The 24,248-nt window shown below is 44.4% G+C and overlaps 1 protein-coding gene across 2 annotated transcripts; it reads left to right on the top strand.

Annotated features, from left to right (window-relative positions):
• The first annotated feature begins 4,793 nt into the window (after window positions 1-4,793).
• LOC146190227 (adenosine deaminase-like) lies at window positions 4,794-23,112 on the top strand. Of its 2 annotated transcripts, none has more exons than XM_084600691.1 (9): window positions 4,794-5,006; window positions 5,946-6,007; window positions 8,789-8,911; window positions 9,583-9,803; window positions 10,139-10,263; window positions 17,114-17,361; window positions 21,889-22,015; window positions 22,408-22,508; window positions 22,579-23,112. In XM_084600691.1, the coding sequence occupies exons 1-9, from the start codon at window positions 4,959-4,961 to the stop codon at window positions 22,697-22,699; spliced, it is 1,176 nt and encodes a 391-aa protein (XP_084456817.1). In that variant the 5' UTR covers window positions 4,794-4,958; the 3' UTR covers window positions 22,700-23,112. The 2 variants fall into 2 exon arrangements, with proteins under 2 accessions (XP_084456817.1, XP_084456816.1); XM_084600690.1 differs by having other exon boundaries at window positions 4,795-5,006; window positions 9,583-9,812; window positions 22,579-22,963.
• The last annotated feature ends 1,136 nt before the right edge of the window (window positions 23,113-24,248 follow it).

Here is a 24,248-nt window from a genome sequence, read left to right as displayed (position 1 = left end):
TGACTAGAAAACCACTAACGTAGTTCTTTTATATAAAAGTGGCGACAAAAAAAATTTGAAGTATAGGCCTATCTCCCTTACAAGTGTCATATGCAAATCGCTAGAGCATATCATCTACACTCATTTATTTAAGCACCTCCAGGATAACAAAAAATTTTTCCAATGCAACATGGCTTCAGAAAGGGATTTTCTTGCGATACGCAGCTAACAGAGTTTGCTCACGATGTCGCTTTCTCAATTAACAATGGTAACCAGGTTGACTGTATATTTTTGAATTTTCAAAAATCTCTTGATTCTATCGCACATAATTTATTATTGTTGAAACTGGCTACCTCAAAGTTCCACCCACCCTGCTGTAATGGCTCGAAGCGCATCTCGTCGGTATAAAGCAACGCGTTATTCTTGAAGGCTCAAGCTCATTAGATATTGCAGTCTTATCGGGTGTTCCCCAGGGATCATTTTTAGCCCTCTTCTTTTTTTAATACTTATCAATAATATAGTTGACCAGGTTTCCAGTCGGATAAGATTATATGCCGACGATTGTTGCATTTACCATGACGTCACTTGTGTAAGCGACTCCTATGAATAGACCTCCCCCTCGAGTAAACAACGTGACGTCACAGAACGCACGTGCGGCGACTGCAGTGCTCTCCGATGCAGCGGCGATGGGCAAAATCGGTCGTTTTTCTCGGCCGCGGCCGTGCTGAATGCAGCGGCGCGCACTTGTGTCTCGATTATTTTTTATACCGTGGTCTCGGCCAAGGCCTATTCCTTGTCTCAACTAGCCTCCGATGCGTTCCTGTGTGTTCCAAACCGATGGAGCTGTCCGAGTACGCGATGTTATTGCCTAAAATCGCTCGCCGACGGTATGCTGAAAAGTTTGTAGTTGACGGGGACCAATAACCCAACCACTTCGTTTTGAAGGACTGGAAAAATGACCCCAAACTGTGGCCACATGTTCGTTTTGGTGACATATGCGTGTACAGTCGAGCGCGATTTGAAGGTTATCGCGCGAGTGTCGACCAGCCTTGCACTCCAGGCACCTGGCGGCCGGGTTTGGAACAGGAAAAATTATGATTTCGGACTCTTCTCTCCCTCGTTTGCTGTTCCATACAACAAACATCACCCCCGCGACACACTCACCGCCATTTCTCTCTATTATAAGCTTGTTGCGATAAATTGTCCAATTTCAGATAATACCGAAAAATACGTCGTGCGCACAACGATAACTGCCTGTTCGCAGAACCAAACGAAAAAAAATGAAAGTGATGTCCCAGCAGGAAGTGACAGCTGCTAAAGGAACAGCAAAAAGAGTGAGGGAAACAGGCTTGATACCTCCCTTGCCTCGCCAGGGAATTCTGGGCCATGGCGCTGTACATGTTCCCGGTCGACGCTCGCGCGATAACCTTCAGATCGCGCTCGACTGTACCTTGTTCAGACACCCGGCCCTAGCTACACCACAGATAGCTTGAAGTCCTATCGCTCGTTGAAGGCTTACGTTCTTGCAGCGGAAGGGCATGTGCGCCAAGTTCTCATTGCCGACGCTAGTTTGAAGTGCCGTTTTTTAAAAGCTAAAGTGGCGCCGTCGCAGAGGACCACCGGCAAACTATATGAAGCTTGCTTTTTCACGAGGACGGAACCGTACAGGCAGCCCACTGCACATGCATGGCCGGGTAAGCTGTGTTCGGTGTGACGTTGAGCAGTATATAGCGTTTTAACAGGCTACTTTGATAGGCAGGAATATGAATGTACGCGGCAGATTGGAAGTGCATTGCACGCAAATCGTCCCGCCAGAATATATTCTTCGCGCGTGAAATCAGCCCGCAGATTTGCAGAGCATGGGATCTCGCATGTTTTGATCGTGTTATACGGTTTTCGACGTCGCTGGTTCGATCCCGGCCGCGATTGCAGCGGCGGCCAGTTATCGATGGGGCCAAAGTTGAAAGCGTGCTCTTGTGTTATGAAGTGTCAGGCCTTAGGTGGCCAAAATGCTCCGGATCCGTGCTATGCGACGTGCCTGCCAACCCTGCCTATCTTGCCTTTACGCTTACAAGTCTTGTAAGTCGTACTATGCTACCAGTTTGCTACAATTAAAATATTTATTACGCTCTACCATTTCTGTACACGCTGAACGTTTCCTAGAGGTTCTGGCACTTTAGTTGCTGCAATAGCTCGATTGGTAATCTACAAGTTTCAAAGTGTGTGCGCTCTTGTAATGCTCGACATTTAACAGTAATAAACATTATATTTTAGGTTAGGAGAAGCTTGCGCGCATGTGGCTTATTTACTCTTCAAAGTGGAAATGCTCGTTTCATCTAGACTCACTCGGTCCACTACTTCACAGCTTTGTGAGTTGAACAACAAGTTCCGGGAAAGTGTATGTAACAATTTTTTATTCCCTCTAACCACTTGATCTTCATTACCTAAGTTTTAGCGTAAACTCTGCGACAACATACCTTACTATAGTTTTTACTTGCCATTGAGATGAGCTGCATATATATGAGCCCAACAGAGGTTGAGTTGAGCCCCTTTTTGAGGAAATATGAACAAATGTTAACGAAGAAGGTAAAGAATGAGTTACGGCTTGCCTTCTCAAGGCCCCTCATTCTATGGATACAAAACAACCTGCAATCAAACAGTTTTATGTAAATCACCAGATAGTGTAATAAGTACAGCGAATGATAAACTAGCTGAACTCTAGAACAAATCAGCATGGGCAAGTTCCGCAGATCCGGTCTGTGGGTGTTGGCTTCCATTTATCTTGACGCAGTGCGTGCAAACACACCATCAGGAGATTTCCGTCCCGTGGAAAACAAAAAAAAAAAGCGTATACCAGAGCCTTTCTTGGCACGATTGGTGCATCCCACTGCACAGCAGCTCGTAGGCATTACAATTCAGGGTCGAGGCAAAGCTCCCAATGCCCGCAATGAAGATTTTTGTTGCTCGCGCAGCGAATCTCTAAGCGATCGCATGCATTCAGGCGACTGTTTTGCCCATCGGCTTCTGCGGCGCAAACCGGAAACGTCACCACCGCGACGTCAAGGAGAGGTCTATTGCAAAGTGACCTTGACTCTGTCTTAGTTTAGTGCAAAATGTGGTACATGATATTAAATTTTTCAAAATGTAAAGTTCTGCAGTTTACAAATAAAATGCAACCTTTACCTACCCAGTACTTTCCAGACGACAGAAACTTATCATTTGTTAAGAGTTACAAGTACTTCGGTGTTATCTTCGCACACAACCTTTCTTGGAACGACCACGTAAACTATATTGCTGCCAAAGCTAGCCGTGTGTTAAACTTTTCATGAACCAGTTTCAAGCGGGCACCTGCTGATTTGAAGGAGACACTCTAGTTGACAAACGTGCGTCTCATCTTAGAATATAGTTGTGCGACTTGGGATCCCGAAACAAAAATACTGATTAGCGAACTTGAACGAATTCAAAACCGAGCAGCAAGGTTTGTGTCTGCAAACTATGATTTCACTAAAAGCTCCTCTCAGATGTGCAAAACTTTAGGGTGGCCTCTATTGCAAGCTAGAAGCAAATATCTTAGACTTAAGCTATTTCACAATATTTTTATTGGGGCAACAGGTTTGTCTAAAGATTTATACATGAAAGCTCTCAGCTGTATATCCTCCCGTTTAGATCATTCTTTAAAAGTTCAAGAATACCAGTGCCGTATAAATGCTTTTAAAAACTCATTTTTTTCCTAAAACAGTGCATGACTGGAATAAATTGCCAGAAATGGTTGTCTTAGCCCCGCAATCTTCGTTTGGAAATGTTCTGTCACGCCTTTTGTTGAATGAACCTTTTTTTTATGTACTGTGCTGCTGAGCGTTCTCCAAAAATTTTTTTGTTTTTGTATACGACTGTTTATTATTACAATATGTCATTTTTTGCGTCTTTCTTGATTTCATGACTCTTAATTTGTTATGAGTTTGCTCATTAATGAAATGTGTTGTATCTTTATCACTTTTATTTTTCAATATGCCTTCGTGCCAGCTCCATTGATTATTAAATACTACTCACTCACTAATATATTGCACGTTTAAATTCTTCGCCGAGTACAGAACATTAAGGGCACCTCGCCTGAGGTATGCATAAGCGAAAGTGTGCTTTCAGATTTAGTTGTTAGGTGTTTGTGTGTAACCTGCTTTCTTAAAACAGAAAACATGAAATCTTACTTTATTATTACAAAATCTCGAACACAAGCTTTGTGAAGGCCTATAATGGCAGTCCTTTATCACAATAAAGATATGACTCGAAACCATTTGCGTTTAGCGTGTTCAGTCACAATAAAACTGCCCAAATGACTCGTTATTAGCCAATTAACAACACATGTTTTTGTACTATATACGTTTTATAATTGAAAACCATGTAGATAATTTCGTGCACTGTCCTTGCAGCTAAAATAAAGGTGTCATTTATTATCATTTCTTTTACGATTTGGTTCGTTTAGTCGCTTACTGCGTATCTTCTCTCTTCATAGTGAAGTTTTCTTGCGCAAGATTTATGGTACACCATTTCCTGTACTTCGCGCTATCTTGCCGCTCGCAAACACTAACATCTGCAAACTTCCAAGCGATTCCTTTAGCTCAGCAGGTAGCCTTTGTCCATACCAGTGATATTCTTCTTTTTACGCATGCGTCACCATCTTCATCGACGCAGGAAACTTGCTGTGCGCAAGTGCGCAGAAAAGAAATGTTTCGGGGCATTCTTAAAACGCACGATTGTTCAACCGTTTTTCGACAGCTAAAGCAGTGGAGAGGAGCTAGACATCGACGATTTCGTAAGACCCTGAGCGAATGAGTGTTCCTGTAGAAACCTTGGCTCCTATAGTGTCATTAAGCTACTATTGAACGCCACGAAAAGCTGAGGGCGTCACAAGGAAAGTTGCCGGTGGTGTTGCCTCCGAACGTTTCCAATCCTGAACTTTAAGAAACAAGTGCTGTATCAGGATGAATTTTTTGCGGCAATTTGATATATCCAAAACTCCTAAGACACGGGTAAGCGACATACTTCTCACTTCTCTGAAATTGAACTTAAAATATATTAATCATAGATGACTATCAAAGGAACCTGACTTACCTTACCTAGAAGGATCCATTCTCCATCCAAATGAGAGGCCACAGGGCAAAGTGAGACTTTATACCTTCGCATGGAGTGTTATAAGTTCGCAACTTCATTGGTCAAACGCTCTTCATTTGGAGCCTCCTCCTATGGAACCCAATGTAAATATCGGGGCGTATCAAGGCGGAAGGTCCGGTGTGAAGCATCCCATATGCACTGTTGCAAATAAATATCCCACCGTAAATAATAAGTGAAAACAAAATAGAATCGATGCGTTTTGCTCAGGAAGTTTTGTGGGCTCTCACAATCATTCAATACCGCACTGATCATATATATTTTACAATTCCTCCGAATATATGCCATTTTCAGGACTCAATTCAAAGACCACATTTGCGGTCATATCTTCATCTCCAGAAGTTATCTATGTCTATTTCTACTACAAATCGTGCTGTATGCTTTCATCTCTTTCGCTGGTGAATGTGTGCTGAGCAAAAATTGTTTTTAGCGGCTTTCATCTCCAAAGTTCTCTGCTCAAAAATCAGCTGTGACACATTGCTACAAAAGAAGACACTTTGCCCAGTATGTTCCCGCGAAAACGTTCTTTTTGTATATCGTAGTATTTTGCAACGGTCACATTGGCTACCTGTCACTAATCTGTCACAACCAGTCAGTTAGACCTCCTTTTATTGGCCTATTCTCGCCAAAGAAACATATTAAACAATAAGAGGGGTTAACTGACATATTGGCAAAAGTTTTTGTAATGTGATCGTGCTACAATACGGCCCCTGATTTTCAGAAGACAGCGCACCTATAAAGCTGTCCTCTGATTTTCATAAGATACCGCACCTATAAAGTTTTCTTTTTGTTTGATTCAGGTGGAGCTGCATCTTCATTTAGACGGCTCAATACGCCTGGAGACAATATGGGACCTTGCTCAGTAAGATGGAGTCCTTTTCATGGAATTGAACACAGCCACGAAGCATTTCAAAGAGCCCACTAAGTGTGCACGGCACGCTGTCGCACAGTAATTTACCAAGCAGAATTACCACGCATAACTTCCGAAGTATAGTAATAGTAGTGAACAGTGACGAGTAGTAGCAGCGAGTAATAGTAGTGAACAGTGGCGAGTAGTAGCAGCGAGTAATAGTAGTGAACAGTGGCGAGTAGTAGCAGCGAGTAATAGTAGTGAACAGTGGCGAGTAGTAGCAGCGAGTAATAGTAGTGAACAGTGGCGAGTAGTAGCAGCGAGTAATAGTAGTGAACAGTGGCGAGTAGTAGCAGCGAGTAATAGTAGTGAACAGTGGCGAGTAGTAGCAGCGGGTAATAGTAGTGAACAGTGGCGAGTAGTAGCAGCGAGTAATAGTAGCGAGACCTGACTTTAGCGAGATTGGGCGGAGGTTTCCCATCTCGAGTATTTTGCCCAGCTTAGGTATGAAAATAATTATGAAAAGGTATGAAAAGACGGTATGAAAATTAGGTATGAAAAGACGCTGCCCTCTGAGCTTCTACTAATCCTCTAAGTTGCGCAACATCTTATTAGTGATGCGATTTTCCCCCGGTGCCGAGGTGGTGTTAATTTTAAGAGCAGCTCTGATATCTGCTACGGTAAAGCCGTTATCCATGTGTGGATTATCCAATCCGGAATACCCATCTGGCGTGGGTATACCCTGGGTGGTGTTAACGTTCTGATCTTTTAATGTGTTCATGAGCACTTCGTCGATGCCCTGGAAAGATTGCACGATCCTATGTAGGTTCTTGTGAGATTCGGCCTTTGTTATCGTAGGATTGTGTAAATGCCTAAGTAGAAACCATGTGTTCTTGTTGCCCAGTTGGCCTTTAAGGCGTTCACAAGTCTGATGCCACTGCTCTCGGCTAAGTTCCCACGTGTAATCCTCGATTTCCTTTTCAAGTCGGATTAGTCAAATTTTTAAACGTCGGTTATGCTTATTTTTACGCCATTCAGCATGTATACTCCTTTGTGCTTCCATCATGTCTACTAGCTTAGCTTCCGGGCTGGGAACGATTTCCTCCTGTGTCAAAGTTTTTGAAGTGTTTGGTTTGCGGTGTCTTGCAACAGACGCTCCGTCCATTAAATCTACCATACCTTCCGCTGGTCTTTGCGAGCGGACATATCTGAAGGCGTCCCAATTCGTGTGCGTCACTTCCCGGCGACGCATTTTGCAATGCGCGGCTCGGAAAGTGGCACATGGCACATAGTGATCGCTTCCTACGTTTATATTTCCCTTTTCGAATCGCGGATATTTCTGGCAAAAGTAAGGTCAGAGCACGTATCCCTGATTACACTGTTACCAATGCGCGTACGTTTATCAAGGTCGATGAGTAAGGGTATACCCTAGCGCCTGAGCTGTCTCTCATAATTAGGTCCCTTTCTACTGTTAGTTGAGTGGCCCCATTCTGAATGGGGTGCGTTACAGTCTCCAACAATCAGCAAAGTTCCATTTTGAGCGGCTACTTGCGCCTTACTGAAGAGTGTGTCCATTTTCGTGCTGTTGTCTTTAGGTTGACTGCATAAGTTTAGAACGCAAAGGGGAGACAGCGCGTTTGTTCGGCAAGATTTCTATAAAGATATTAGAGACCACCGGCGCTTCCAAATTTAGTTGGTTAGCAGTTAGATTGCGGTATACAAGTGTAGCTGTGATCGACACTTTCTCATTGTATGCTGTATATCCTGCAACCTTTACTTCTGCATTCGCCTCTTGAAGTGCTATGACTACCGGTCTGTTTGTTTGGGCCAAACCTGCATATTCCAGAGCCTTACGCTTGGCCTGGCGCAGTAGCCATCGCGTATCGGGTAAGGTTCCGTTCGCGCGAGTTGCAATATGCTGGGTTTCAGAATGCTGCTGGCGGACGCACGCGCCGATGCGACCCGCGCAGTAAAGGAAGCGAGGAAGGTGGGGAGTGAAAGTAGAAAGAGAGAAAAAGGAGCCGTGGTAGGCGCCTGCGGAGTAATTTCGGTCACCTAGGAATATTTAACGTGTGCTGGCATCGCACAGCCCAACAATGTCTCTCCGTTCGCCTCCATCGAAACGCAGTCGCCGGCGATCGGTTTCGAACCCGGGAACTCCGGCACAGTAGTCTGGCATCTTAACCACTGTGCCAGCGCAGCGTGGTAAGAGAACGTAATGCCAGTGCCTTTAATTTCACGTGTTCACCAGTCATATGAGCCCCGCATTTTTTTTTGTTTTGTTTTAATACACAGTGCAGCTTTGCCAAAAATACAACATATTTTCTTAAAATACTTTTCAAAATGTGGAAATTGCCATTAGTTGAAAACAAGTCTCCGCCAGAAGCGTCGCTATGACGGGGAAAAGTAACTATGAATATACAGTGTCCTCTCCTCAGTAACTGGGAACTCGAATTTAAAGAGTTTACCAGGTTTAATGAGAACTTCTTAAATGGCAATCTTTTAATGCAATATAAAATTTCGCTCCATCAGAGTAGTGTAGAAGAATGACTCTAACACTAATTTCTCGAGAAACCACAGAGGCTGTATGTTTCTTAAGTGACAAGTCGAGGTGCAGTTTAGAAGTGTGGACACTAGAGAGTACTACTTGTATAAAGCTATAGTTTGCTGAGACAGTGAAAGTAGAAAGAGAAAAAGAGGAGAAACAGACTCCGTTTGATTTCGACGATTGTACCAGGTATCGTCATCAGTCCAGTTTTATAACACGTTACGCCAATGTTCTATCTATTTCAGGAAAAAGAAAATTGACCTGGGCGTTCGTTCTTTTGCTGATCTTCGGCGGAAACTCATAAAAGTCGATTCGACAACTTTGGCCGATTTCCTCGAACGCTTTGGCGTATTCATGCCAACTGTAGTGTGAGTATCTCAATTCAGTTCAATTTTTCAGAAGCTTCTTGCGGGTCACCCTGACTAAAAGCTGCCATATTTCACCTTGACAAGACCCGATTCCCGATATACAAAAATACATTCCTGACTAGAAGGCCATAAATACTATATGCTGAAGAGTGAAGGCATCGTTGCACTGCACCCGTCTTGTCCTTGCGTTTATTTTTTGTCGTTGCCTACATTTCATGCCATAATGAGACATTTATTTAATAGCAATTATCCGATTAGAAGCAGAAAACCAGTTCAAGAATTTTCTCGGTGAAAAATTTTGGAAGTCCCACAGAACACTCTGATAAGTTCCAAAGCTAAAAGTTCCATCAATCTGCGCTCTTCAGTTCGCCCCTGGGACAATATCGCAGTGCCAATTTATCTAGCAAGCATTCGCGTTTAGTGAAGACAGATTCCTATCTTTGTGAGATGTGCAAAAGCCTACACCCGAACCACTTTAACGCGTATAAATTGACCGCATCTGATGAAATCATTTATGCTTGATAATTTTGGGTCCGAATCATTCACCATCAAATGTCGATTTTGTTTCCATAGTGACTATCTTTTCACGCAGTGTGTCGTCACGTTGCCACGTAAATCGTCACGTTCGCCGCGGCGTAAACATATTTTGTCTTTTTTTTTTTTTGCCTCAGGGGCGACTTGGAAGCCGTGGAGCGAATCTCATACGAGTTATGTGAGGATCAGGCGAGAGAGGGCGTCGCGTACTTCGAGGCCCGTTACTCCCCTCACTTTTTAGCTTCCAAGGAGAAGAACGTCACGGTCAGACAAGTCGTTGAAGCCGTCAACCGTGGGCTGCAAAGAGGGCAATGTGACTTCAAGGTCATCGCACGCTCGATCATATGCTGCGTTATGGGTAATGATGGTATGAAAAAATGTTCGCAAACCTCTAAAAAAACCTGCTTTTCCTGAGATTTATGCTTTTATGAGCAGTGCAATTTGGCCGCTGAAAAGGAGGAGCAATTTCTACTTGGTGTCAAAGTGCATTATTTGATTACATAGACTAACATTCGGTGGAGCACCTTCTGGTCAGGAGGAAGAATTATGCCTCTTACGTTTAAATAATGGGTTAAAGAATATCCTGGAAAATTTATTTGGAGCATATGAACGGCAATGCATTTTGTTCTCTGAAGTTTACAGAATGTGAGACTCTGAGAGGATTTTTCTTTAATGAGAGGGTTGTTTTTTCAGATTGGTCTGTTGAATGTCTCAAACTGTGCGAAGAATACGAGTGTAGAGGCGTCGTTGGAATAGATATTGCCAAAGACGAAACGAAAATACCTGAATTCACAAAAGGAGAGATTCAAGTGTATCAGGTTAGTAGACCTACACTTCTTTTCTGTTAGCCCTTTACTACAGGACTGCGTATAATACATGTTAAAATTTTTAAATTTAAAAGAGAAGTTAGTAGCTTTTTCAAAAGAGTTATCACACTCTCATTTCAGCCACATTATTTAGACTACGCTCCATTTTAGTTTACTGAGTATTTCGCCGAAATGTACGCATTCTTCTCTTTTTTAGGTCAAGCTTCATAAAGCAATCAGCCTACACTCATCCATTTATTGTAAAGCTCTCGAGAAAAAAACTAAAATAGATTAATGCGAGAGAAAGCCCGCACTTAACCAGAGGTTATCGCACCTCAGCTTCCAGAACCAAACGACGTGTTTGTGACATATGAATATTTCGCTAGCACTCTGAAGCTCGTGTGCGAGTACAACTACTATGCAAGCACTACTTTAAAGAAAAATATTACCATTGATTTTCGTACCAGCTCACGTCGTCGCTCTGAGGTAGTGACGTTATTCTTTTAGTACAAGAAGACCACTTAGGCCATCCTTTTTACCATCGTCAATTGAGTTGCCGTATGTAAGGATAAAATAAGCCAGAATTTCATTCTCATAATGAAGATAACAGCTCCTCAGATTCTTCAAAAAGGAAGCGCACTGCTGGCGCATCTTACAAATATATAGTTTGCCCACAGCGCAGGTATTTCTACGTTGAAGTGCCCAGGCTACGATCGGAACGTATCGTAGGTGTAACACTTCAAGGCAAACATATTAGCCTAAACCAACAATGAAACGGATCTCGGCACTTCTCCACCTGAAGTAAAATTTGAAACATAATGGGTGCGGCATATCAACGGCGTAAGCAAAGCTGCCCTATGGCTGCCTGAATGCACCTGACTCAAGGTCACAAGAAGGAGGTAGTACATTGCGTGTATTGATTATTGCCCATGCTGAAACCTGGGTTCTGTTCACGCGAGGTATTGATAGCTAAAGTCAATAAAAGTATTGGGCGTATGCACCTGTCTGTCCATTGTTAAGTGTTTACACACACGCGCCATTCTGGCGCGTCCCCACGAAGCGAGAGAAGTAAGTTAGTTGCTTTTATCAGCTGTTATAGTCACCTATCCTCTTTTAAAAGCCCGGTTCGAGACACTGACTCTCTCAAACAAGGTGAAAAACAGCCCCTTAACTACAAACTTATTATACTACGTAATATTCTGCGTTCCTCTCAACGGTATTTAGACGCAAACAGCCTGTGTACTACACATGTCGCACTCTGGCGCCAATTGCCAATTTTAGGATTTCTTGGCGAACAAAAAAATCATGAGGTCATCCTTCTAAAACATGTATGCATGGCTAGATCATGCATAACAAATTTGGCATGGTTCTATGTGTGAGAGGCTGGACTCACTATTTCACTCAGATTAGATCCTAGTGCCTTCGGCAGAAAGAGTTTATAATGTACTCGAAGGTAGAACGAGAGGCAGAAGATGGCTACACAGCATTAATGAAAACTGAACAAGGGTTTAGCGGGAGCCACAGTTCGTAAACCGAGCCAACGTTTCGACAAGGGATTTATCTTCATCTGGGCCCAGATGAAGCCAAATCTCCTGTTGAAACGTTGGCTCTGTTTGCCAAGGAATTTTGACAAATTCCTTGTCAAAATGATTGGCTCGGTTTACGAACTGGGGCTCCCTGTAAACCCTTAAGGGTTCAGTTCACGTTAATACTCGAAGGTAGTCACAGAGAGATAATATGTCAATCAAAGAGGCAAAAAAGAAACGGTGTATTAAATAGTCCACAATGCAAATTTAGCTACCATCGTATCGCCATGGTGCGTACAATTGTGGGGTCGTGGTAAGGCTTCCAAACTAACGGAAAATAAATTCTATAGGCAAAGCTCAAAAACGCCGCAAATCGAAAAATACTGAGTGGCCAAGGGCTTGTGAAGCGAAAAAGTTCGACAGCAGTGGAAGGAGGCCAAACACCAGCTACAGAATTGCTACTCACAAAAAAAGACCCACTTACTTACAAAATGCGCTCCTTTAAAATATATATATATATATATATATATATTTTACGCGCAAGCGTTACTTCGCTATGTTCACAGATTTCTGTCCGCAGACCATGTCCGCAAATTCGTGTCCGCAGCAGTTGCGGGTTGAGAAGTTGTAGAGGTTAATAAGTGGTGTCATTCGATAGAGGCTGACGTAATGTTGCTGCAGAAAAAATGATTAGGCCAATAAGTGAATTAGGTAATTAATTACAGGCAAAAAATGTAAAAGTTGTCCGCAGCAGTTGTGAGTAATTGAGAAGTGGTAGAGGTTAATGAGTAGTGTCAATCAATAGAGGGTGACGTAATGTTGTGTTCGAAATAATAATTTGGCCAATAAGATATTTAGATAATTAAAGGCAAAACAGGCAAAATCGTGTGCGCAGCAGTTGTAAGTGAGAGGTAGTAGAGGTTAATCTGTGGTGTCAATCAATAGAGGGTGATGTAATGTGTGCGAAAAATAATTAGGCCAATAGGTTATTTAGCTAATTATTTAAAGGCAAAAATGAAAAAGTAAAGGCGAAAATGGTCTCATTAGCGAATGAATTGGCGCCACATTTGAACGTATCGAGTTCTAAAATAGTCAATTAAATCAGTCAATTAAGGTGACGTCAAAGATCGGACGTCACGCAACCGGAAACAGAGCCTTAAAAGGGCATAGGAAAGGATTGGCGCGCAATTTGAAAGTACCGAAGACCAAAAAAAAGGGGAAACAAGAAGTGAATTAATGTGACGTTAAGGATATGACGTCCCGCAACCGGAAGTAGAGCCGAAAAAGGGCATATGAAGGGATTGGCGCTCAATTTGAAAGTACCAAGAACTAAATTAGTTAATTAAGGCAGTCAATTTGAGTGATCGTCAAGGATTTGACATCCCGCAACCGGAAGTAGAGCCGAAAAGGGCATAGGAAGGATTGGAGCGCCATTTGAAAGTACTGAAGTCTAAAATGGGTAAACAACAATTGAATTAATGTGACGTCACGCAATCGGAAGTAGAGCTGAAAGAGGCCATAGGAAGGGAATGGCGCGTAATTTGAAAGTACCAAAGACTAAAATGAATAAACAAGAAGTGAATTAATGGGACGTAGACGATGTGACGTCCCGCAACCAAAAGTAGAGCCAGAAAAAGGCATAGGAAGGCATTGGCGCACAATTTTAAAGTACCAAAGACTAAAATGGGTAAACAAGAAGTGAATTAAGCAACTAGAAACCACCAGAAGCAACCAACAGCAGCATCTGTACTTTCGCATTACTCCAATGCAGGTTCTACACTGCTCCTTAATTTCTTGTTTAAGATTGGCACGTGTGTGGGGCATAAATTGCCCTATTAAATCGGTTTGAAAATAATTATGGTATAGGGAAATACTAAAATTTTATATCGTTTTGTTTAAATGACATGACATTGAAAGGAGGCCGGCGAGGATGCGAAAAGCTGATGGTAATGAGAGATATTGAACCAGCAATTATCTTGTGGCGCAGCTTTCCATATAGCTCATATGGTGTAAGATATATTGTCGATTAAAATTACAGGGGTGCACATAGGTTTTCTAACGTGCGGGATTCCCAAAACACTGTGAAATCTTTCACGCCGCCTGGTGGATTCGAACGACACTACGCTCGCAGACCTCGTCCGCACTTCTCCGAATGGCTTATATGTATGGCTTATTTACTTAGGGTAAATGAAGGAGCGGCGCAGCAGGAACTTCATGAAGACGATGATACTCACTGCACATTGAGAGTGTTTGCACTCGTAACTTGATCAAACCGCGATTTTTACTGCGCGTCGCGGGAGTGTGTTGCAGTTCTAAACGAGACGTAATGGGCGGCGGTGATTCCATATTGCTCTCGTCAGTGGTTCAGGCAACCTCACCTGGTCGTCTTGGTGTGGGTTGGAGACCCAGTTGTGGAAGTATTCGTTTTTAGATGTCGGCTCGTGCCAATAAGGTCTGTCGACAATTCCTGTAAACACCATTGAAGAGACAGAAAATATTTTAGCATTAAAATGACCTGCATATCTTTCCTCTCTCCTCTCATGCGCCAGCCCGACCGAAAAAAAATTCACAGGTTGGTACCACGCTCTGCCGGGCCGGGTGAGCACACAACCTTCACTGAGGTGCTGCCGAACTAGTGATAGCACACCGCAGCAACACCGCAGCAGTCACCTCTGCTGACATCATCTGCGCGAGAATATGAGATAAGCGGGAACACGGCTGAACGCTCGCACCTCGGGTCGCAGTGCTGCGCAAAAGCACGATTTTTTAAGAATGTCCAACCGATTATTACCTCGCATTTGAGAACTTCTATGGCATGCATACCCATTAGCATTTCCTCTACATGACATATCCATTTTACGGGCATTGCCTGACCTCCTTTCACAGAACCATTAAAATTCTTTACCCTGTGAAATTCTATAAACGAGAGGTGCTGTTCACAGTTGAATTCATACTTCATGTACCCCCCCCCCCCCCCCCCCGCAAAAAAAAAAAGAAAACTGGATATCACAAACAAAAACCATGCAAACTCATGCACCGGTTTTCTACGAAGCGCACGGGCATTCGTCATTATAATGTTCCACTCACTGTGAACGAAACGAAACTATGAATGCAACTTGAATCAGCGGCCTTGTGAACTTGCGGTGTCCGATGTAACCACAGTCTATTACGCACGCAGAAAATGATTCCAAACTCGTCTTTTCTGAAAGTGCGTCACAAAGTAACCATCGGCCTCTGCCGTGCGCGGCCCATCTACCAAACGACGGTGCCCAACTCCAAGCATATTTTCGAACGCCGCCTTCTTTATCTCGCTGGTTTTGCGAGTGTGCAATTGTCATGCGGTGTTGTGCAAGTGTTGTAGGATCTCATGCTTATCATCACTCGCTGATGACCTGCGACGGTCGACTTTAGCACTCGTGATTGTTATCGTGCTGCTTCGCAGATCATCGGCGGCTTTCGGAGGCTGAACACCGAGTTTTTCATTCGAGAAGCTTCTCTAATTCGGGCGGTCGCCACTTGCGAGGCCCCATCTCGCCTGAAAAGATGAGTGCTTCGAGATCTGTACGGTAGTGTAACACAGACTAGCGCCCCGCTCGACGAGTGAGCGCAGCAGAGGCTACCGTCCGCCTCTTTCAGTATACGCCTCCGCCTGGCACCCTCAGGGAGAAAGCACTGTTAAAAGCTGGAATAGATACGTCGCGAAACCGACGGAGCTGATGAATGCTTCGTATTAAATTAAGTACATTTCTGAATGGTTTCCTTTGTTTCGAACTCTGCTGTTTTTATTCGTATCTGTACCAGCATCTCTATTTCCTACCTTTGTCAAATATCCAAAGCTCCAGTTTCGGCGGTATGTATGTCTTAGGCAAAATAAAACTACTCTCTAACGGCTGCCGCCCCCATATTTCAGTCCACTTGCATTAAAGCAGAAAATTAGGCTAGTTTTTCATGCCTCATGGTCTCAAGAATGTTCAGTTCAGTTCAGTCGTGTCCGACTCTTCATGACCCTATGGACCATGCCACGCCACGCTTTCCGGTCTCTCACTATCTTCCTAACATCACATAACTTCATCTGCAGTGCCTCGAGGATGCCATCTAACCATCGCGTTCGCTGCCTACCCCTTCTCCGGCGACCATCAACTTTTCCCAACATCAAATCTTTCTCCAGCGGCTCCTCTCTTCTCATCAGATAACCAAAGTAGCTGAGCTTTAACTTTAGAACTTGACCCTCCAATGAGCAGTCAGGGTTTATGGTCGACAATATCGACTGATTTGATCTTCTGGCAGTCCAAGGAACTCTCAAGAGTCTTCGCCAGCACCACAATTCAAACGCGTCAATTCTTCGGCGGTCAGCCTTTTTCACAGTCCAACTCTCGCATCCATACATCACAACTAGAAAGACCATATCACGAGTTATACGGATCTTGGTTGGCAGACTAATGTCTCTGCTCTTTACTAGACGGTCAAGGCTAACCATTGCTCTCTTTCCCAGAAGCAGGCGTCTCCTAATTTCATGGCTGCAGTCTCCTTCCGAGATAATCTTGGAGCTCAAGAACAGAAAATCTGTCACAGCTTCGACTTCTTGTCCATTGATGCTCCAGGACTTGATAGGGCAAGACGCCATGATCTTTGTCTTTTTAATGTTCAGTTTAAGCCCAAACTTCTCACTCTCTTCTTGTACGCGCATCAGAAGTCTCTTGAGTTCCACTTCACTTTCTGCCATTAAAGTGGTATCATCCGCATATCTAAGGTTGTTGATACGAGCAATCTTCACTCCATACAGTGCCAAGCAGTTGAGGACAACAGCCAATTGAGGAACACAAGAGCTCTGTATAAGACAATCAACGATATCAAAGGAAGCTTCTGTGCTAAGCTGGGCATGATAAAGGACAAACGAGGCAAGGACCTCACTGAAGCCTCAGGGATAAAGAAGAGGTGGCAGGAATACACAGAAGAACTGTACAAGAAGGACCCGAATGTGCAAACCCAACATAAGACGGTTGTGATTACTGATCTCGAGCCGGGCATCCTGAAGAGTGAAGTTGAATGTAACTGCGCTTAAAGGGCGAAGGAAGACTAAGAAAAAGAACAGGGCTGTGCATGTTCTGTTATTTTTATTCTTGTTCCTACGTCTTTTTCACGCGGTTACATTCTTGTATTCCTCTATCCATGAGCTCAGCATTTTACTTTTTCAACAAGTGTCTTTCACGACAGTGGCTTAGAGCCAACAATATTTTATTCGCCAATTCTACCCGTTACTATGCTTTACATATAAGACTGCAAATATGTTACGGCTGTTGCGTTTTTGCTTAAAACAACGCGTGTGTTCTACGCAGAGAGCAAAGCAGTTGGGAATACCAAGGACAGCGCATGCGGGAGAAAGCGGCGACTACAGGTCAGTCAGGGATGCAATGGACAAGCTGCACTGTGACCGAGTGGGCCATGGATATCGAGTCTTCCAGGACACTTCAGGGGAGACTTATAGAAGTGCTCGAGAGAGGAACCTGCATTTTGAGACCTGTCCCTACTCAAGTATTCTTACTGGCGGCTGCCCTCTTGGTCCTGGAAAACATTCCATAGTTAGGTAAGTATTCAGGAAGCAAAGTATATTAGGATGACCTTTCATGCCATCAGTAGCCCTTAAATGAGCGCTCTGCATTGACCACTTTTGTTAGCTTCACCGACAGTCGAGTTACAGGTTGTGAACACGTAAGAAGATGGTCCGTTTCTTTCGCAGCGTTGCGGCGCGCTACGCGGTTGTACATCACAACAAAATAGCACAGGTGCAGCTTCACCTGGAGGTCATGCTTCGCATGAGCAGACGCTTTGCTACGAAGCGTAGTCGGGTCAGATACACTGAAGCTCTGAAGGGAACAGCCACGTGCTCGTGTTTTCACCTGGGAAGTGGACGACCCTGTGCACATAAGTGGGCCAACAAACACTAGCTGCGGAAATTCAAGATCGTTTAGCCATAATCCCCGCTATATGCTACAGGTACAAGTTGACGGCACAGCAAACGGACTAGCAGGAGCCAACAGAACAGGTAGCCACAAAGATGGCCTACGCGTCGTCTTCGAAACAGCAGTTCATCGATGGTCACGCTTTGCTGAAGAATATCGTAAATATCTTTATGAGCCTATGTTAGTGTATTGCAGGACAGGTGACCTCCCACAGGCACGACCTGCGCCAGCCTCGCCTATTTATCTCTACAGGCTTTGTTATGCCGTCTGCTCACCTGACCGTTGGCCACCATCTTCTACGTTCTCCCTTTGGTGTCCGTACCAGGAACCTGAAGTCTCATTTGCTATCTTTGCATGCTAAGCCCTAGCCCATTTGTATTTCCTAATTAAAGCTAGAATATCATTTGCTTGCGGTTGTTCCCTTGGTCATGTTGCTCTCTTTCTTGCTCATTAACGTTACTCCAATAATTTTTCTTTCAAACAATAAACGCTGCCTTCACACCCTAATTTCAAACCAATATTTTAGTCACAGATTTTGTCACATATTCACAGCCTGGCGATTATATCATTTCCTCCTTCCCTATTCAACATTTCCACAAATTTCAATAGGAACCATAAATTTCATCACAGTCGAATTTTCGTCCTAGAATTTTGCTCTTAGAAAACGGAAAGCCCTTTAGCAGAGGCGGAAGAATTAATGGGCAACGTTTCAGTGAATGTGCAGAAGTCAACACAAGTAAGGGAACATAAAGCTGGCTCATAATACGTACGATGTAACATGCCTGCTTTGTAATTATGAAAACAAAAATAACCAAAATAAACCCCTGTTTTGATTTTTTGCTAACAACAGTTGTGAAGCAATACCGCAAAATTACCGACAGTCGCCGGGGTGGTGCAGTGGTAAGACGCCCGACTACTGTGCCGGAGTTCCCGGGATAGAATCCCGACCACGGCGGCTGCGTTTCGATGGAGGCGAAACGAATTGGCGTCCGTGTGCTGTACGATATCAGCGCACGTTAAAGAACCCCAGGTGGTCGAAATTTCCGGAGTCCTCCACTACGGCGTCTCTCATAGCCTGAGTTGCTTTGGGACGTTAAACCCCACAAACCAACCAACCAACCAGTAATCTAACACTGCTCGTAGGGGAAACTGTGATTTTCAAGCCACCACCAACGCAATCACGGCAGCTTTGTTTCTTAACTTCTTAGGAAATTTGGCCCTGTCACAGCCTCACAACCACTGCATGCCCATCACTTCTCCCAGACGGAAATATTTACAAAATATGCGTTGCCGGAAAGCAATCGTAATACAAAATGTGCGAGAAATTACGTATATAAGCATCAAAACATTTTGGCAAATAGTTGTTTGCGCATTAATAGGTGAAAACAGAGCTAGCGGCCGCGCGGTCAAATGGACAGTGGACAAGCAGGGGTGGAGCGCTGGTAGAGCGTGGCGTGAACACCTTAGAGGCGTATTGCTGGCAGGGCGGAATTAATAAACTTTGTGCTCACACCGCCGTTTGTTTCTGTCGGCAAGGAGTTTGTTTTGAAGTTTTCCCATTGCCAGGCCTCGATAAGAGGTGCATCTGTATGTGTATTTTGCGCTGGCGCGCTCCTGCTATCGCTCATGTGTGGCTTTAGTCGCCATACCATCTTTATTACTTCATTTTATCTTTCCTCACTGATTCTGCCAAGAAACCTCTCAAGGTGACCCTGCTCAGTGTGAACGTATACAAAAAATATTATGGCTAAAATTATCCTAATTACCCTTCACGTACATGGGACAGGGGTAAGGCTGAAACAACCATCTGCATTAGACTTTGCTCGGACTATCCCAGAACACCTTCGCAGTGCGCCATGTAGCAACGGAAAACAGTGTGCAACTGTGAGGCGCATGTTAACAGTTCATTATTAATATAAACAGCGCGAACACGAAGACAAGGGACAAGAAACAAGAAAGCCACAGTACAATATTATTAATGAATAAGTACCAACTCGCCCAACAAAGTATCTTGGTAAGCATGTTAACGGCCCCGCTTCGGAAAATTCGACACTTGTGCAGGCTAGAGTAGAGCAGGCAGCCTTTCTAGAAACATATCTTCTCTGTTGCAAACGTGAAGTACACCCAACCAAGAAACGCTCAGAGACTGCTGCATGGTGCGAAAACGGTGACACTGACAGTACCTGTGGTGAGCAAAGACACTTTTCACTACGAATAATTTGGCCGCCAGGCTTGTCGATCAGTGCGTACTTGGCTGGGTTAAGCTTGGCAACTCGCAACGAAGGGGCTGCCGGGGAGTGAGCGCAGTTCCCATAAGCCCTTCAGCGCCTATCAGCGGCACAGCAATGTTAACAAAAATCCATTAAACAGCTTTAGGGTGACTCTTACACCCAACTGTGTCTATATTTAGTCTTCACGCGGTCAGTAAGCGCTTGCGTATGAAATAATACCTATATTCCGTATGTAACATACTCAACGGGCTTGTTAACTATCATATTTCGCTTGCATCATCGTCATTCCTTTTGCTGTGAACCTCTTCTGAACTGCACAAAAAAGCAGCGTTCCTTCAACCTCGTTGGTTGCAGCAAGCATACCCTATAACAAAACATGAATTTATATCAGAACAAAAATTTATTTTAGCAACTTCATTATCAAAGCCCGCATGAAATGTAGAAGTAATGCAATTATTGCTAATACACACTAGACTATTGCAACACCAAGAAACCACATTTTTGGTCTTATGTACTCGTCGACTTCTTCAAATATTATCCAGTATTCCAATTTCCACATTGTATATAGATAAAACCTAAATTTCAGAATCGCCAAGATGTGACGAATGTCATGCGTGTGGCCTGTTGAATTTAACTGCACGAGTAGCCGTTCGAAGGTTTCTGTACGCGCATGCGAACACATTACTTTGGTCTCGCTACTTAACACTTAACATTCACGTCGCCCATGTCATCCAACCAAAATATAGGCGCAGTTAAGTATATACAGCACTCAGAGTACTAACGCTAGCGCACCTCATGTTCCGTCAAAGAGGTGCAGAGTCGGTAAACAATACGTGCATGCAGCTACAGAGTTCTGCCTGCCCTATTTCATACGGTGAGCAAAAACGTTTAAAAAGGGAATGAAATTACTGAACACGTGCAGTTTGCTTATTGGAACGTATTGAAGCCTTGCGCCTATTAACGCGGTAGCGTTAAGGAGCTCGTGTCGCAGAAAAGCCGGTGTCGTCGGCGGCGTTGGCCGTGAGCGATAAATCCCGGCATGCACTCCATAAATAAAAAGCAACTTCCAAGATGGGCTGGGTGGAAATCGAACCAGGGTCTTCGGAGTGTGAGACGGAGACGCTACCACTCAGCCACGAGTTTTTTTTTTGTTTTTTTTTTCGATGCTTGAAAGCGGTACAAAAGCGCTACTAGTGAATGCGGTGCTGCCTTAGAAACGTGCCGTAGAACGTTATACTGCGGTGTATATCGGTAATTATGAGCATGTTACTTACAGAAGTCGCAGTTACACGAGTAGCGAAGTACGTTTCCGCTACATTTCTTCTGCGCTCTGCGCACATGCAGAGCCATCTTGCGGCAAACACAGAAGAACCCCTCCTCGCAATGTGCGGCGCTGCCCCGACACGTGGCGCGCCACTCGCCCCTGACGTAAAGCCCCTGGGCTTTACCCTGACGTTTCGCCGTGCACCCTCACGGGTTATAGCGTGGTGACAGTGCTCTTGAAGACAACGAGCGACATTCATCCAGGTGTCATGCCAGAAGAGCGATTTGAAGGAGTCCAAAATGACTTACACTACAATGAGTGAAAATGCCAGTTTGGTGTGTGTGTATGTGTGTGCTGACTGACCGACATACTCAGTGCGTGTGAACGCTAAAGGAACACGGGAGCAAGAAACGTTGTAGTGTGCACAACACAGTGCGATAATGTAGATTCTGAGAAGCACTTGTTTGAACAAATAATTAGAAAAAAGTTGTACAGTGCACTTAGAAGTGTTGAGTATGAAAACTATGTCTTTGTGACTCAAGAGCATACCGAGCGAATGAGTGGGCGGTGCGAACGAGGTGCAATAACGCTATCGCGTTCCACTCTTGAAGGCGAAGCTTAAGCGTCCTCCAAATTTTTCATTGCACGGTGCGCAGGTTTGCTGAAGACAATGCGAACTTCTCCATAAGCAAGGACGACAGCACAATTACGGGCAGTACTCTGAACGATGAATACGACTTTCTATCGCAGCTTGGCTTGACGGAGGCCCACCTGATCAGGGCGGTGAGTAATCCCAAAAACTAACAGCACTTTGATTTCAGTCTTTCTTTGCTTAAGCAGATGTCCTATTTTAATTCTTTGCTTTATTACCTTGTGAGGATATTACGTGAAAAACACTGCCAACCCTATTCGTTACTGCTACCATCCTCCTCGCATATTTAAAAAAAAAGTAAGACAATATTTTGCGCCAAAAGCTTAGCGTAACATACTTCAGACATGTTTATTTTTTTCATGTATCAAGTATCAAACCCACTAGGACATGTATCACACCCACCTAGAAGCGACTATGTGAATGGAATTTGCTTACTGTATATGCGTTTTAATTTGGAAGTTTAAGAATCCATCCATTTGCTTGCGGCAAACCTAACGTCTGTAAATTTTCTCATCCTATTCAGAACCTAAACGCGGCACGCTCGTGCTTCCTGCGGCCAGCCGAAAAGGAATGCCTTCTTCAACGTATTCTCCGTGAATATGCAGTCTTGCCAGGGAAAGAAGAGTGAGTGGAATAAAGATGTCGCCATTTCTTCTGTCATCAACATTTCTGTCAGTCAATGATGTGCTTTCAGGGACAAGCGGCCGATAGAGCCGGTGCGGCCATTGCCACCATGGCCACCAAAGAAACCCGAAATCCCTCCTCGCAAGCCACGTGGTTTACTAGCACGACTGCTGTGCTGTGACCACTATTGAAAAGATGACCTGTTCTCATAAAGCTTGTGTTTTTAACTGCAGAAATGCGCCTCAATAAAAGAAGTTGTGGCTTTAGTTCTGTTCAACAAACTGTCCATGGTGTGTGGCTATAACATGTAGTAGTAGGCCAGTAAACGTTGCAAAATTGGTTCGCACATTACTTTGTTCTTTTCATTTCCTGCGTAATAAGATATTCCATCCTCTTGATAAAGCCCAGCACAAAAAATGTCAATTACAGAGCTTCTGCCCAAATCGGGACGACGAAATAAAAACGGCATTTGTGTCGCATACTATCTTCCTCCTGCGAACGCATTTCCGCTGACTCCAAACTAAAATAGCCTTATTACAAAAAATGGCCTAATTTTCCACCATCCGATCTTCGCCCTTCCGCAAACAAAAAACTATGGTTAGTGTGTTTGAGGGGTCTTGTGGCTGTAACGCAGAACTCAAAGCCCTCCTTACAATTTGTGGCTTATTGTCTCCTTTATGTCCCTTAGTGCTTAGGCATAGCTGAGCACATTGTCTCGGTGCGGCCGAGGATCGCAAGAGTTTTAGAACACAACTCTTAAGGTCCGTTCACACTTGCGACTAGCAGCGGTCGCGCGACCGTTTTGGTCGAAAAGCGACAGTCGCAAATGGTCGCATCGGTCGAAAAGCGACTGCCGCGGGCCGATCGGGCACTGCTCGAATTTCCAGTCGCGCGACTACTAGTCGCAAACCATTTCACCAATCAGCGAGGTCCCGGAGTACTCGATCGAGCACCTTCTCAATGCAATTAAAGAATACCCCTACCTTTTCAACAAACTGCACCCGAAATTCAAAGGCAGGGAGAATGATATGGCCCATCTGGGAGAAGATTGGAAAGATATTCCGGTAAGTACCGTGAACTTTTGAGAAATGGGGTTTTCACGCAGGCGCAACATTTTATATTGACACCACGGTGATTGACACCGTCTATTCGTCGTCGGCGCTCTCGCCTGAAAAAGCTGAAGTGTCTGGCAAGCGGCTGCTACCGACGTTCGCTGTCATCGCCCTACAGCTCTCCTACTCCCAATTGGTTTTTCGAGAAGGCGACAGTCGCAAGTGTGAACATCGGTAGTGGCGAGCTCCTCTCCTCTGGTCGCGCGACTGGCGCGACCTCATCTAGTCGCAAGTGTGAATAGACCTTACGCGTCCGTTCTAGGCTTCAGCTGCGTAGCCATCAGCGTTTGCGTCGGCGTAACCGTTGGGCAGCTAAGGATGGTACTTCGGGACCAAACTATCCTTTCTAGCAGACGCCACCCGATGGCGCAAGATTCTGATCGCCCTGACGCAACCATCCATGGTCAACCGGAGCTCAAACGTCAGCCGTAATACCTGATACGCATGAAATTATCCGCCATGACCGCAGTTCTGGAGGGGGTGGGGTAGCTATAGTGATTAGAAAAGGAATTGATTAAGCACTTGTACCGCAGCACATAAGCACACTAGCGCGGAAATGGATTCTGCTTCACGCTCCTCACAAACACAGCATTTGTTTTGGCGCCTTTTGTACGTCACCAAATTCAGA

This window comes from Amblyomma maculatum, chromosome 4 (genome assembly GCF_055883805.1).
Source record: "Amblyomma maculatum isolate TAMU_Amacu chromosome 4, ASM5588380v1, whole genome shotgun sequence".
Lineage (NCBI taxonomy): Eukaryota > Metazoa > Arthropoda > Arachnida > Ixodida > Ixodidae > Amblyomma > Amblyomma maculatum.
Note: the sequence above shows the minus strand (reverse complement) of the source record. Positions and strands in the feature narration are given on the sequence as shown.

Excerpts from the sequence above, each read along its gene's own strand:
- LOC146190227 (XM_084600690.1), top strand. The coding sequence starts at position 4,959 with ATGAATTTTTTGCGGCAATTTGATATATCCAAAACTCCTAAGACACGG. Across the intron at positions 5,007-5,945 it reads CCAAAACTCCTAAGACACGG|GTGGAGCTGCATCTTCATTT; the intron begins GTAAGCGACATA and ends TGTTTGATTCAG. Across the intron at positions 22,509-22,578 it reads GTCTTGCCAGGGAAAGAAGA|GGACAAGCGGCCGATAGAGC; the intron begins GTGAGTGGAATA and ends ATGTGCTTTCAG.